Genomic DNA, 15556 nt, shown 5'->3' with positions numbered 1-15556 from the left:
GGGTGGTTTGGTCAGTAGCTAGTTGGTTGCTTGGTTGGCGGTTTGTTTGTCTGTTTGGTTGGTTGGTTGGCGGTTTGTTTGTCTGGTTGGTTGGTTGGTTGGTCAGTAGTTGGTTGGTTGGTTGTTAGGAGTCACATGACGCCCCCCCCCTCCCCCCTCACCCCCCCCTTCTTTTCCAGACCAGTGCTGTGCTGAGAGCTTCCCAGCTTCCTCTGTTCGATCGGCCCTGGAGTCGGTGACCTCGGTTTACTCGGGGGTCAAAGGTCGCTACCCCCTGCTGGGCATGATGGGCGACGTGGCCGAGGTCGGCGTTCGGAACGTTTCCCATGAGGCCATGAAGAGGGCCACGCCCCTCCTGCAGACCCTGGAGCCTCAGAGTACGTCAGCAGGGTTTTCACCTCACAGTCCTTCGCTCTGGGACTTTTTCACACAAAACCTTCTTTCTCTCCGCTGTGAAGTTGGAGTTGCTAACAGCTTCGCGCTTGTTGGTCTCGACCGTCTGGAGAAAACTTTCCATCCTGAACCAGTCACTGACGAGGTTTGTTCTTTCTTTTTTTAAAATACACAATTAGAAAAGTGGCTCATCAGCAAAATGAAAAACTAAAAACTTTAAATATTGTTACAGTTTTGTTCTGAATCCAATCTGAAGAAGGGAAAAGACATTCATACACGTTAGCATTAGCGCTGCCAACTCACGTTAATCGTTAATATCATGCGTTAACGTTTCAGCTGCTCATCATGCCTCTTCCGCTAGCATTCGCGCCGCTAACTCACCGTGAGCAATTAAAGCATACTGGCTCGCTATGATTCCACATTTTCATATATTAGCATTAGCGCCGCTAACTCACCGTGCGCATTAAGCCATACGGGCTCGCTATGATTCCACATTTTCATATGTTAGCATTCGTGCTGCTAACTCACCGTGAGCATTAATGCATACGGGCTCGCTATGATTCCACATTTTCATATGTTAGCATTAGCGCTGCTAACTCATTTTGATCCTCCATTTCGAGACGTTATCATGAATGTTTGGAAAAGCTCTTTAGCGGCTATGTTGCTAAACATCGCGCTCCTGCAGCTCGCAGCGTGACCTCCCGAGGAGGACGGCGGCTCTCTTTAGCAAGTTAGCTCTGCTAGCTGACGCGCGACGGCACCGCGCCACCCCCGCTGACCGGCCGCGCTCTCCTCCACTCAGGTGGTGGGTCACCTGAAGGACGCCGTCCTCCTGACGCTGGACGACGTGCAGGTGTGGATGGTGGACGGGCTGGACGGCGCCCTGGACCAGCTGGAGTATCTGGCGGACGCCGCCCGCGTGGCCGTGCGGCAGCTGCAGGACACCCAGGTGGGCCGGGCGGCGGCGTCGGGGTTCGACGACGTCCTGAGCCGCCTGGAGGACGCCACCGCCTACTACCTGCCCCTGCCGCCGACGCTGCGTGAGTACCGACCAGTCGGACGGGAAGTGAGACGTTATGGCAACCGGGTCCGATAGGGGCCGAACCAATCGGCTTCTGGTTCAGTCAGTTCCACCGAGCAACAGACGCGACAGCCGGCCAAACCAGTGATTAATCAACTAACCAGCGACTAAACCACCGACATCCCAATCAGTCCAACGTCTCTACTTCTGTCCACCAGTTAACATTTAGACAATCGTACTAAACCACACTGACCCATCGACCAGCTGACCGACTAACCGACCCACCAGTCCAGTAAACAACCAGCCGTGTTAAACACAAACAGACGGCATCTTTCATTTATTATTTCTCGACATACGCAAACGAAGGTCTCCTAACGTGGAGCTTCATCGTAGCTTGTGGCGATAAAGATAAGATAAGATAAGATAAGGTAAGATAAGGTAAGGTAAGGTAAGGTAAGGTAAGGTAAGATAAGATAAGATAAGATAAGATAAGATAAGATAAGATAAGATAAGATAAGATAAGATAAGATAAGATAAGATAAGATAAGATAAGATAAGGTAAGGTAAGGTAAGGTAAGGTAAGGTAAGGTAAGGTAAGGTAAGGTAAGATAAGATAAGATAAGATAAGATAAGATAGATAAGATAGATAAGATAAGTAAGATAAGATAAGATAAGATAAGATAAGATAAGATAAGATAAGATAAGATAAGATAAGATAAGATAAGATAAGATAAGATAAGATAAGATAAGATAAGATAAGATAAGATAAGGTAAGGTAAGGTAAGGTAAGGTAAGGTAAGGTAGGTAAGGTAAGGTAAGGTAAGCCTTATTGATCTCACAAAGGGAGAAATGTACTTGTTACATTCTGCTCTTAAGGACTCATGAGTAGGAAAGACAAGAAATGTGCAAACAGTTAGATAAGATAAAATCTCTTTATTAAGGATTCCGATGTGTCCTAAAGGTTGTATCTGCAAAAAAAAACAACAACAAACAAAAACTTTGTATCTTCAGACACAAAAGCAAATTGAGAATTGTAACTCCAATAATTGATTTTCAGTGAGATCCTGAAAGGGGAAAAAAAAAAAAAAAATCTCATGTGTGAAATGTCTTCAGAAGCAGTTACAAGGTGCACCAGCAGAGGGCGCTGCAGGCTCTCAGCTCAGGTTCAGACTCACATCAGGAGGAAGAAACTGAAACCTGCTGGAGCCTCAATATGACAAAAGATCCCTTTAACACAGGTGGGGGGGGGGGGGGGGGGGGGGGGGGTGTCAAACTGATTTTAGTTGAGGGCCACATCACCTGATCTGACCTCTGACCTCTGGAGGGCCAACAAGTCAAACATCACATCAAACTGCAGATATGGACAAATATCAAAGTCTTTCCATCTTTTGATCCCTTTTGATCCCTTTGTAACTGAATTTGCAAAAATTCAACAACCCTCAGTCACCTTATCTGGATCTCGTATTTTTATTCAGGATTAAAACAATTTGTCATCATCTGGAATTTTTTTGGAGCTGGAATTTTTTTGGAGTTTACATGTCTAAAGTATCCTTTCACATAAATTGGACACCTTTATTGTGAAAGGGGTTGCGTCATGTGACCTCCACAGATTGCATGAATTAATTCTGACCAAGGGCGGTTTTGAACGTCATTTTTGCCAATCTGGTGTTTTTAGATCAGCCTCTTGTCAGTTTTCATATTTATACATTAAATAAAAAAAATAAAAAAAATCACATGGCGGGCCGGATTAGATCCTCTGGCGGGCCGCTTCTGGCCCCCGGGCCTCATGTTGGACACCCTTGCTTTAACAGTTCATCAGCGTCCACCACGTTGTGATAACGTAGTACCCACGCACGGCCTTCGGGGGGCGCTGCAACGCAGAAAAGGAGAGATTTTTTTGTTTGTTTGTTTTATTTTCATAAAAAAAAAAATGTAATAAAAATGAAAGAATTGATCAATCGTTCACCCGCCGCCCTGCCGTCTGTGTCCGTCAGGTCGTGAGTGGGCGATGAGGGTGCAGGAGTACGAGGACGAGGACGAGGGCGACGAGCCCGGCCTGTGGACGCGCCTCCGCAGCCTCCTGCTGACGCTCAGCCTGCACTTCTACCACCGCGTCAGCAGAGTGCGCGAGCGGCTGCAGCGGGCCGCCGGGACGCTGGGAGACGCCGCCGCCAGGGTGAGAGGTCACGCGGAGGTCAAACGGGTTCAAGCCGGGGCCGGGTGGGCGGGGCCGGGTGGGCGGGGCCGACGGGTCGATTCACGCGTCAGAGAAAAGTGGATCGTTTGTACAACGATTCCAAGTCAAAACAGTGAACTGTCGTTCGTCTTGGATGTTTCTTTTCTCCAAAAATGGAACCTTTTTAAAAATGAAACTAAAGTTTTCCAAACCGTCTCCACATGCATACATAAATATATATATTAGTTTAATATATTAGAATGTATACAGTAAAAAAATCACATAATATTGACTATATATATATATATATTAGACTTAGACTTAGACTTAGACTTTCTTTATTTTCATTGCACAGTACATCACACAGTGAGGAAACTGGCAACGAAATTTCGTTGCTTAGCAACCGGTAAAAAAGGCATTAAAAAAAAGACGTATTTAAATATATTTAAAAGAGTAGTGCAATTTTAAAAATAAGGTGCATATATATATATATATATATATATATATATATATATATATATTTAATCAAGATTATTAAACAAGACGAGTATGAAATATTGGAGGTGGGTTAGAATCGGAGTTTTACTTTCTTCTATCCATTTTCAGGCACGTTAATTAGATATAATATCGGTGATGTAGCTGTATCATTGTGGCGTTAGCATTAGCATTAGCTGTCAGCATTTCAGCAGAAGTTGCATCAGCGAGTTTTCGACCAAGTTGGATTGTTATTATGTCAAAATAAAAGTCCCAGGAGGACATGAACTGGGAGTCGTGACACCTCGGGGGAGTGTCTCTACTGAGCATGTGCAGAACGACTAGTTACTACATTTTTATCTAGAAGGTTCCTCCTCGTGAGCCGTTTTCAAAAAGTTCTTTCCAGTGACTCCGAGCACCGTCGTCGTGGAAACGGAAGCCCAAAGCAGAACAAAAGTTTAGCGTTCCAACCCGAAATCCTTGTTTGGTTGATTTCACGGTTTCCCAGATGGAAAATCCTCTTTTCCTCTGGTCAAGTTGTTCTGGAGGATATTTTAGGAACCGCTGGACGCTGCGTTTCCTGTGAGCTCTGAACGGAGACGCGCTCTGAGAGGCGACTCCACTCAGATTTTGATCAGTTTCCGGCCGTCCCCGAGGCGACGGCGGCGGCGGCAGGAATCTGATGTTCATAAAGAAACAAACAGGAGGCGACGTGAGGCAGCCGCTCCCTGAGGAACGCCGCTCTCAGTTTCCTCTGGACCAGATCACGTCCACACCAGTCGTGAACGTTACACGATATGCCAAAAAAAATAGTCCTTCTTTGTTATTGTTGGACAGATTCTATACTTTCCATGGCATAGAGTGATGTAGTACACCTGCCAGGCCTGTAGGTGGCGCTGTGATGTAATACACCACAAACAGAGAAGAAGACAACAACAAAAATCCTCGTATTCGACAATTCCAGCGCGTGACCAGGCGTTCACACTCTTGAGATTCAAACCTTTATTATTATTATTATTATTCCAACCACTTTTTCGACATCTCCCGCAATCCTTCACCGATTTTGACCGTTCAAAGACCGAAACGTGCGGCTTCTTTGGAACATGGTGGCTCTCTTCTAACTATTTGAAATCTTGTGAACTTTTTGAGATATTTCGAATTTTGTGTGAATATTATCACCTTGATCTTTGAAAGATCAAAGCTTTCATCTTGACTGAGTCCAGACCACTCGCATTTTCTTCAGGAAATGCATCCTTCGTTATTATTCTTTTTTCTTAAACTTACGTGTCACTGAGACCAATTTTGACGCCCTAAACACTCAACAGTCAATCAAGACTGGCGAAAGCGCTCAGAAAATATAAAAATTAAACCCCAGAGTGCCAAAAGGGGCTTTCTTGCGCCAACTAGATACACTGAAACGGCCACCGCAGCTCATTGGAAAACCTTGTTTATTTATTTATTCAATTAAAAAAGATTTTTTTAAAAACTTCAAATGGGAATAAAAACAACTTTACTGGCAGTAATGCCGTGTGTGATGCTGGTGTGAAATTACCCTCTGCTGTGAGTCGGGTGTGTGTGAGTCTAGACTGAGGAACTGATAGCGGCTCCCTGAGGACCGCTGCCCCCGGGGCAGTTAATCAGCCCCATCGCGGTAATCGGCCCCATCAGAGTCAGCCTACGTGCTGCACGCCGCATCGCAGCGCCACAGCGCTAATGCTAACCGCCGCTCAGTGGTCACGTTTCTCCAACGGTGGAAGTGAAGTTTCTCCTCACAAAATGACCTTCAGATTTAGATTTCCAACTGAAAAAAAGCTTTAAAATAGTGGGGGGAAAACACAGAACCACTTGACCAAGAGATAAAAATGGTCAAAAGAGATATAAAATGTCAAAATTGTCAAAAGAAATGCTGAAAAAGAAAGTTGAAAACTCTCAAATCAGGAACAAAAGCAGCCGGAATGTTTCCCAACTTAGTTTAGAATTTAAATTTCATAAGCTTAAACTTATAAACGCAACATAAGATACAGTTCATGTTGATATTAACAGTTTAAGTTTGTCCGCCGCAGTTTAAAGGTTAATTTAATGTGTTTAAGTGCGTCTGGTTCAGTTTAAAGGTGAATTAAATTTGCTTTGCGGTTCCAGTTAAAACTGATCTGGTGGAAAGTCACTAAAATGCCTCTTTCGGTTGCAGAGCACTGGTTTCTGACCTGCTGACCTGCACACTGTTAGCATTAGCATTAGCGTGGAAAAAAACCAAATTCAGCGTTAACCTGGACTCAGTTAAGGCGAATGCTAACCGCTGTTGCTTTTTTCATCGGTACAACAGTTGGAAAGTTGCTTCCTCTGTTCTGCTCACCGTTTAGCTTTAGCATTAGCATTGTTCAGCGCTGTTTTATCGATGGGACAATAGCTTTAGCTAATGCTAATGTCTCGTCTACTTGCTAATGTCTCGTCTGGCTTCAGAGTCTCCCTGAGGTGAACTTGATTGGTTGAGCTCGACCAGTCGACCAATCAGAGACGAGTTCTTCTCCTGGGAAACTCTGCGGCGTCAGGTATTTGGGTCAAACTGAGAGAGCGGGCGGCCGCGACCTCTGACCTGCTGACGGGCCGCCAGGGCCGCACGTGATCTCACACACACACACACACACACACACACACACACACACACACACACACACACACACACACACACACACACACACACACACACACGTGCGGCGGCTGATTGGTGTTGACGCGGCGCTCAGCGGCTCACCTGCGGCGCCGCGTCCTCGTTAGCCTGAGAGAGAACAGGAACGATGATTCACTCGTGTTTTTGTCAACATGAGTCGTGAAGGAAGGAGAGGAGAGGAGGAGGAGAGGAGAGGAGAGGAGGAGGAGGAGAGGAGAGGAGAGGAGAGGAGGAGAGGAGAGGAGAGGAGGAGGAGAGGAGGAGGAGAGGAGAGGAGAGGAGAGGAGAGGAGAGGAGAGGAGAGGAGGAGGGGAGGGGAGGAGAGGAGAGGAGAGGAGGAGAGGACCCTCCTCCTCCTCTTCCTCCTCCTCCTCTTCTTCCTCTTCCTCCTCTTCCTCCTCCTCCTCTTCCTCCTCCTCCTCCTCCTCCTCTTCCTCCTCACGTGTCACTCCTCCTGCCAGCCGGACCAGAACAAGGGTTCCCTGTTCCTTCCTCTCCGTGGTCGTGAGGGGAACCGGAGCGGCGGAGTGGGCGGGGCCTCGCTCCTTCACGCTCCGTCTCCTCCGAATCGGGGTCACCCCTCGTCGCCCCACGGCACAACTCCCCCCCCCCCCACCCCCCCCCCCCCCCCCCCCCCCCGGTCCCGGCTCAACGTGAGGTCCTCGAACGCCCCGGCCTTCGTCTCACCGTTCAAAACAGCAGAAGAGATGAAAGAGATGAAAGGTGGAGGAGGAGGAGGAAACAATGATGGAGTGTTGCCGGGTCGCTCCCGATGAAAAGGTCAATAAAAGTCAAAGGTCACGACGGCTGAAAATCCAACGCTTCGCCATGAAACAGGAAGTGACGTGTGTGACACGTAGAAGATGTCGATGATGTCATCGGGTGGGCGTGCCCCGAGGCGACCTCTGACCCTTCCGTTCTTTAACGCCTTCGCTTTGTCTCCCCCTGCAGGCGGGCCTGACTCAGGTGCTGCAGCAGCTGGGTGACCTGCTGCAGTACCTGCAGGGCCTGCTGGTGGCGCTGGTGTACCAGGCGGAGGCCGTCCGCGAGGCCTCCCTCGGCAGGGTGAGCGCCCAGGCCGCCGTGCTGTCCGACCTGCGGGCGGTGCGCCAGATCCGAGAGCTGCCGGTTCAAATCCAGCAGCTGCTGGGCGACGTGCAGGAGCTGTCCAAGATGCTGCTGCAGCTGGTGGTCAACGCCACGCCGCTCTACAACATGGTGAGTGGACATATATACCACACATATATAGAGAAAATACATGAGCCAGTCAAACCTGGCATATATAGACGATATACCTGGAAACAGGAAGGACTAAAACCTGACATATATAGAAAATATACCTGGAAACAGGAAGAAAACAAACTTCAGACATATAGAAAATATACCTGGAAACAGGAAGTATTAAACCTGACATATATTGAAAATATATCTGGAAACAGGAAGAAAACAAACTTCACATATATAGACGATATACCTGGAAACAGGAAGGACTAAAACCTGACATATATAGAAAATATACCTTGAAACAGGAAGAAAACAAACTTCACATATATAGAAAATATAACTGGAAACAAGAAGAAAACAAACTTCACATATATAGAAAATACATGACCCAGTCAAACCTGACATATATACACAATATACCTGGAAACAGGAAGGACTAAAACCTGATATATATAGAAAATATACCTGGAAATCAGAAGAAAACAGACTTGACATATATAGAAAATATACCTGGAAACAGGAAGAAAACAAACCTGACATATATAAAAAACATATATACCTGGAAACAAGAAAACAAACTTGACATATATAGAATATATACCTGGAAACAAGAAGAAAACAAACTTGACATATATAGAATATATACCTGGAAACAGGAAGGACTGTAACCTGACATATATAGAAAATATACCTGGAAACAAGAAAATAAACTTGACATATATAGAAAATATAAACCTTGAAACAGGAGTTAAACTAATGTGATAAAAAGTAAAATCATAGCTACAAAAAGCCCAGAACAGGTTTTCCAGAGTGTGATGAGTCCAGGAGGAAGCCGCAGCTGTAGGGAGGTCGGGACTCGAACCGGGGGACCGGTGACGGTGTTGCAGCGAGGGGGGGGAGGTGCTCACGGCTGCACGCCTGTGTTTCAGCTGCAGCAGCCCAGCGCCCAGGAGGTGGAGGACTTCCTGAACCAGGAGGACTTCAACGGCGAGAGCTTGTCCCGCCGCAGCTCGGCCGGCAGCCTCTTCCTGAAGGCGATGGACGGCCGCCCCCGCCGCCGCCGCAGCCTGTACTCCCGCGCCGCCCGGGGCTCCGGGGGGCCCCAGCAGGGCGCCCACAGCCCCGACCCGCCGAACGGCCGCCGCCGCTCCAGCCTGAAGGATTCCCCCGGCACGGAGAGCCTGGCGCTCCCTCCCGAGGCCGCCGCGTACCGCCGGCCCTCCGCCACCGAGCTGCTGCTCACGCCGCTCAAACAGTTCGTGGCGCAGAGCCAGAAGGCCTTCGAGTACCTCAGCCCCAACTCCGCCGACGAGCCCACCATCACCGTGGAAACGGACGAGTCCTAGGCGCCGCGCCGGAGTCCGACCCCGTGCCCCTCCCCCCGTCCACGCCCCCGTCCACGCCCCCGTCCACGCCCCCGTCCCCCGCCGCACCCCGCCCCCGCCACGCGGCGCTGCCTCGGCTGCTGCTGGTCTGTGCGTTTGAGTTCCGCCGCCGAGCCGTCGGCCGAGTCTCCGCCCGCCGCCGGCGCTCGCGTCCAGCCGGCCCGGACCAGTTGGTGTAAACGTACAGAACTGCATCATCTGCGTGTTGTTGTTGTTTCTCTACATGATTCAGGCTAAAGTAAAAAATAAAAAATAAATAAAAAAATGTCCTTCCTTTTTCTTCCCCTCTCCGCGATGCTACTGAAATGTGTAGACCGACGGCCCGAGCTGCTGGTGATGATCAGCTAGCATGTTTAGCATGTAGCATGGCTGGCGTGTTAGCCTGAAGCTCTTTCGCATGTAGCATCGCTGGCGTGTTAGCCTGAAGCTCTTTAGCATCGCTGGTGTCTTAGCCTGAAGCTCTTTAGCATGTAGCATCGCTGGCGTGTTAGCCTGATGCTCTTTAGCATGTAGCATGAGTCACTGCTACTGCATCAACTGAGCGACGTCAGGCTAACTCTCCTGGTGATGAAGTTGCTGATGTACCAACTATCTTCCTCCTCCTCTTGATATTTTGTCAGAAGATAATTTGTCTGTTTTACTTTTGTTGTTCTCGTTCAAATTAAAGAATCTCCAAACCGCCGCTGTAGTACGAGTATGCCATGCAGCAACACTGGTATCGATATCTGTATCTGTATCGGTATCAGTATCTGTATCTGTATCGGTATCAGTATCTGTATCGGTATCAGTATCAATATCAATATCGGTATCTGTATCAATATCGGTATCAGTATCTGTACGCCCCGAACGTTGTTACACGTCAAATGTACACGTTTCATTTTAGGCTCCACTTGAAGCACTCTGTAAAGTCCAGTCGGGTCGTGACGGCGTTGCCACGGTGACAGAGGCTCGTTTTGGTCCCTGGCTTGATGGCGGTTAAAGGAAAGTTGATCTTCCATTGAAGGAGCGTCTGATCTGGAAATGCTGGAATCGCCTCTGTTTTAGTCCATGTTTCTCCACAACTTCCTGTTCCCGCTGCAATAAAGCTTCTCCAACGCCCCATTTCAAAAACTGACTCCATATTTTTTTTTTTATTGGTTTCTCTGTATTTTAAAACTACTGAAAAGAAAAGCTGTTTTTTGCATAAATGTCAAGAAAAGTGTAAAGTTGTATTTTATTTTATTTATTTTGCAACACGGCCACATTATTTTATATTTACAGTCTGAAAATACCTCATGGTAAATAACTGCAGTAGAATTTGTCCTGTTCCTCCAGTGGTGATGAAATCAGTGAAATCAGTGAAATCAGCCGTCTGCCGCTTGTTTCTGGTGTTTTTTTTACTGCTTCCTGTTTGTCTGTGGCCACGCCCCCTCTGCTGTTCCTTCTTTTTACACACACACACACACACACACACACAAACAACAGACTGTGGCTCACAAGCCCCGCCCACCGCGGAGTGTATAAATGGAGCAGCCCAGCAGCCAGAGAGCAGAAGTTCCCACGTCCAGTGAAGGCAGCACCGTCCTGATGGTGGTGGAGGAGAAGAGCAGGGTGGAGGCAACGGAGGCCGGCCAGCAGAGGGTGGAGGTCAACATCCTGCTGCTGGGGGCGCACAACGTGGGCAAGTCGGGTCAGTAGCTGCTTTCTGACTCAATTCATCTCTCCTGCTTTGCAAACTGACAGTTTATTCTGAAAATCCCTGCAAGCGGTTTCCTGTGTGAGTGAAAGTGAGAACTTCTCCAAATGAGAGAGTTTATTGTGAATCGCTGGTTTCCTCCCCTGCAGCTCTGACCGTCAGGTTCCTGACCAGGAGGTTCATCGGCGAGTACGGAGACGTCGGTGAGTGACGCTCTTCTTCTGCTGAGTTACAGTGTGGCGCCGAGGTGTGGCGTTGAGGTGCGGCGTTGAGGTGCGGCGTCGAGGTGCGGCGTCGAGGTGCGACGTCGAGGTGCCAGGTTGAGGTGCCAGGTTGAGGTGCCAGGTTGAGGTGCGAGGTTGAGGTGCGAGGTTGAGGTGAGGCGTTGAGGTGCGAGGTTGAGGTGAGGCGTTGAGGTGCCAGGTTGAGGTGCGAGGTTGAGGTGCGACGTTGAGGTGCGAGGTTGAGGTGAGGCGTTGAGGTGCGAGGTTGAGGTGCGACGTTGAGGTGCCAGGTTGAGGTGCGAGGTTGAGGTGCGACGTTGAGGTGCGAGGTTGAGGTGAGGCGTTGAGGTGCGAGGTTGAGGTGCGACGTTGAGGTGCGAGGTTGAGGTGAGGCGTTGAGGTGCCAGGTTGAGGTGAGGCGTTGAGGTGAGGCGTTGAGGTGCGAGGTTGAGGTGCGAGGTTTAGGTGCGACGTTGAGGTGCGACGTTGAGGTGCGGCGTTGAGGTGTGGCGCCGAAGTGTGATGTCGAGGTGTGACGTTGAGGTATGATGTTAAGTTAAGGTGTGGCGCCACGGTATGACGCCACGGTGTGACGTTGAGGTGTGACGTTGAGGTGTGACGTTGAGGTGTGACGTTGAGGTGTGACGTTGAGGTGTGACGTTGAGGTGTGACATTGAGGTGTGATGTTGAGGTGTGACGTTGAGGTGTGACGTTGAGGTGTGACGTTGAAGTGTGACGTTGAGGTGTGACGTTGAGGTGTGACGTTGAGGTGTGATGTTGAGGTGTGACGTTGAGGTGTGATGTTGAGGTGTGACGTCGAGGTGTGACGTTGAGGTGTGACGTTGAGGTGTGATGTTAAGGTATGGCACCGCGGTATGACGCCGCGGCGCTGGAGTGACACCACACTGACACTGCGTCTCCCTGTAGAGTCGGTTTACAGCCGGGTGGACCGGGTCAGAGGTCAGGAGGTCGTCTTCAACATCTGGGACTCGCAGTGCACACAGGTAACTACACACTCACAGTAATGAGTATCAGAGTAATCAGAGTACAGAGTATTCAGTACAGGTAGGAGTAATCGGCATTTGCACGGAATAACTACCATACAGTCATCAGAGTACTGGAGTAATCAGAGTATGGACAAAGTACTGTGAAGAGTAATCTGAGCAATGACACAAGTAATCAGACTACAGAGTAATCTGACTACAGTACAGACTAATCAGACTATGGTATGGAGTAATCGGAGTACAGTCAGTAATTATTACAGTGCAATGTAATCACAGTACAGGGGCTAGACCTCCAGTGTAATGAGACTACTTACATTCCGGTGTAATCAGATTACTGAGCCCCCCATTGTGTCCAGCTCCCAGAGAAGAGCCTCCAGTGTAATGAGACTACATAGTAATCAGATTACTGAGCCCCTCATTGTGTCCAGCTCCCAGGAATAGCCTCCAGAGTAATGAGACTACATAGTAATCAGATTACCGAGGTCTGACTTCAGCTCCCAGAGAAGAGCCTCCAGTGTAATGAGACTACATACCTTCCGGTGTAATCAGATTACTGAGTCCCTCATTATGTCCAGCTCCGGAGAAGAGCCTCCAGAGTAATGAGACTACATAGTAATCAGATTACTGAGTCCCCCATTGTGTCCAGCTCCCAGAGAAGAGCCTCCAGTGTAATGAGACTGCACACATTCCGGTGTAATCAGATTACTGAGCCCCCCATTGTGTTCAGCTCCCAGAGAAGAGCCAGTCGGGGGTCAAGCGGCTGCAGTGGGCCGACGGCGTGATCCTGGTCTACGACATCTGCGACCGCAGCAGCTTCCTGCTCGTCCGCCAGCAGCTGCAGCAGATCCGCCGCCGCAGGAAGTGGCCGTCGGCGCCGGTGGTCCTCGTGGGCAACAAGCGGGACCTGCGGCGCCACCGCAGCGTGTCGGGGGAGGAGGGCGCGGCTGCTGGCGCTGGCGCAGCGCTGCGGATTCTTCGAGGTGTCGGCGGCGGAGACGTACCACGGCGCGCTGCTGGTGTTCCACCGTCTGGTCGACATGGTCGCCGAGAGCCGCGCCCTCAGGAAGAGCTCGGCCGGCGTCCGCGGGATCGTCCGCAGCGTGTCGGCCGTGTTTGCCAGGAAACGGGCAGAATGAACGTCCAACGACTGTTGTGTGGGAATTCTGGCGAGGCGACGACTTCCTGTGGGACGCCGCCCGAAGACGTCGAAGGTCCGAGACGAGACGGACCGAGGCGGGATGAGACTGTGGCTGGTTGGTCGGTCGGTCAGTAGGCTGGTTGGTTGGTTGGTTGGTTGGTTGGTCAGTTGTTGGATGTTTGGTTGAATGGTTGGTTATTTGGTCAGTAGGTTGGTTGGTCCATTAGTTGTACGACTGGTTGGTCGGTTGATTGTACGATTGGTTGGCCAGTAGGTTGGTTGGTCAGTTGGTTGTAGGATTGGTTGTTTGGTTGGTTGGTCAGTTGTTTGGTTTGTTGGTTGGTCAGTTGTTTGGTTTGGGGTGAAGTTGGTCAGAGAAAGGTTGCGGCAGTGGTTTGGCGGCCGGTGGTTGAAACTGACTGGAGGATCGTCCGTTGGCGGTTTTTCACCACAGAAGAAGAAGCGAAGAGGAAGAACCTCCGCCAGCGGTTCAGTTCTCGTCTGAACATCCTGAAGTGACGATCCGATCGTTTCCTCAGAGGAGGAAGTGAAGTTGGGTTCCTGTTCCCCAGAGGACGAACCTTCACCTGCTGGCCGTCACTCGTTCATCAGAGGAGTCGTTTGAAGACGATCCAATAACGTCGTCGTCCGGAGGTTCATGTTCCCCCGGAGGCAGAACCTCTGTGGTTCCGGTGTTTGGTGGAACTGTGAGACTCTCCAGAGGTTCTGGACTGGTGGACATTCATGGTCCTCAGAAGACGTGTTTTAATAAAGTGTCTTTTCACACTCCTTCGTGTCGATGCTTTATTGGTTTGTCTTTATTCCACCAACTTTTCACAAAAACGTCTCGCTTGAAATGCCTGAAATCTTCGGAGACGATTTGTCTTCATGTGAAGACGAACCCCTGAGATTTTATACACGTTTCATATATCTAGTATGGCTTGGTTTCTCCTGAAGAATGGGCTTCAAAATAAAACTACCATGTTGGGTTGTTTATACGGTGACTTTCAAAATAAAACTACCAAGTTGGGTTGTTAATACGGTCATTGTCAAAAATAATTGTTAATACGGTGACTTTCAAAATAAAACTACCATGTTGGGTTGTTAATACAGTGACTTTCAAAATAAAACTACCAAGTTGAGTTGTTGATATGGTGATTGTCAAAATAAAAGCACCAAATTGGGTCGTTAATACGGTGACTTTCAAAATAAAACTACCAAGTTGGGTTGTTAATACGGTGATTGTCAAAATAAAATGAAGAATACAGGATAAAGTAGAAGTGCAGTACTGAAGAGGTTTTCTAATCTGCTGTAGAGGAAAATGAACAATAGAAGAAGATAGAAAGTGTTTCGTGGCTCTTTGGCGCCACCTGCTGGTTCACATCTGCACTGAGTCTCATTCAGAAAGACAGCAGACAAAACAAACTTTTTTATTTTTTTATTCCATAAAAATCTCAATGTCACACGTCATGTTTCTATTCCACATTTAAGCTCTAATTCACTTTGATTTTCTTTGATAGTTTTTGGTTTTGTTTTGTTTGTTTTGTTTTAAATCTTGCCTCTTCCTCCTCTTCCTCTTCCACCTCCTCCTCTTCCTCTTCCTCTTCCTCCTCCTCCTGTAAATTTATATTAATTTAAATATAAATCTTATTAATAAACGACCTGCCTATAGACTTCCCATTCTTCTTTTCTTCCCATTTCTTCTTCTTGCACTTCATTCTCATTTTCATCTTCTTCTTCGCTCGGCGAGCTGGAAGAGGAAAAGCTGAAGCAGCAACTTCTGAGAGTTTGTTTTTTATTTTTCTTGCCCACTCATGTCTTTTCCTCTGTCTCTGTCCTCCTCACAAAATTCTATCCCCCCTTTCCTGGGCCTCTTGAACATAACACCGTTATAACACTGTGGACTAGACTCTCGTGAGTCATCATGAGTCATAATGAGTCACCGTGAGTCACCGTGAGTCACCGTGAGTCGCAGCACGTGAGACCCTTCCAGTACTTTCCCGTCCGAAGAAGCAGCGTGACGTCACGCGAGACACACGAAGAACAATATTAACCGTTACAACGTGGCTTTATTTGTCTTTCGGGAAAAGTTTCTGATAAAAATCCACCCGAAGCGCACAGAAAATGTGCTTTTATTCTTTTTTTTTTTCATTCGTGAGGGTGATGTGCTTTTA

General features: G+C 48.5%; 2 protein-coding genes across 2 annotated transcripts in view; both read left to right on the top strand.

The window, feature by feature from the left end:
* Nucleotides 1-9349, top strand: part of plin6 (perilipin 6) — a gene marked incomplete at its 5' end in the record, with an annotated part of 12292 nt that extends 2943 nt beyond the window's left edge. The window contains 7 exon segments of the mRNA XM_080500582.1: nt 180-210; nt 213-377; nt 459-538; nt 1196-1433; nt 3409-3590; nt 7684-7950; nt 8886-9349. Coding sequence (XP_080356708.1) covers nt 180-210; nt 213-377; nt 459-538; nt 1196-1433; nt 3409-3590; nt 7684-7950; nt 8886-9302 — 1380 coding nt within the window. The 3' untranslated portion in view covers nt 9303-9349.
* Nucleotides 9350-10907: 1558 nt separating this feature from the next.
* LOC308133012 (ras-related and estrogen-regulated growth inhibitor-like protein) lies at nt 10908-13496 on the top strand (the record flags this gene model as incomplete). The annotated part of the gene is given in 5 exon segments (XM_080500256.1): nt 10908-11010; nt 11166-11219; nt 12168-12244; nt 12972-13184; nt 13186-13496. Coding segments are annotated over 5 exon segments (642 nt in total). The 3' UTR covers nt 13381-13496.
* Nucleotides 13497-15556: the final 2060 nt, after the last annotated feature.

This window comes from Blennius ocellaris, assembly GCF_963422515.1.
Source record: "Blennius ocellaris genome assembly, chromosome: 8".
NCBI lineage: Eukaryota > Metazoa > Chordata > Actinopteri > Blenniiformes > Blenniidae > Blennius > Blennius ocellaris.
This window is presented reverse-complemented; position numbering and strand designations above follow the sequence as displayed.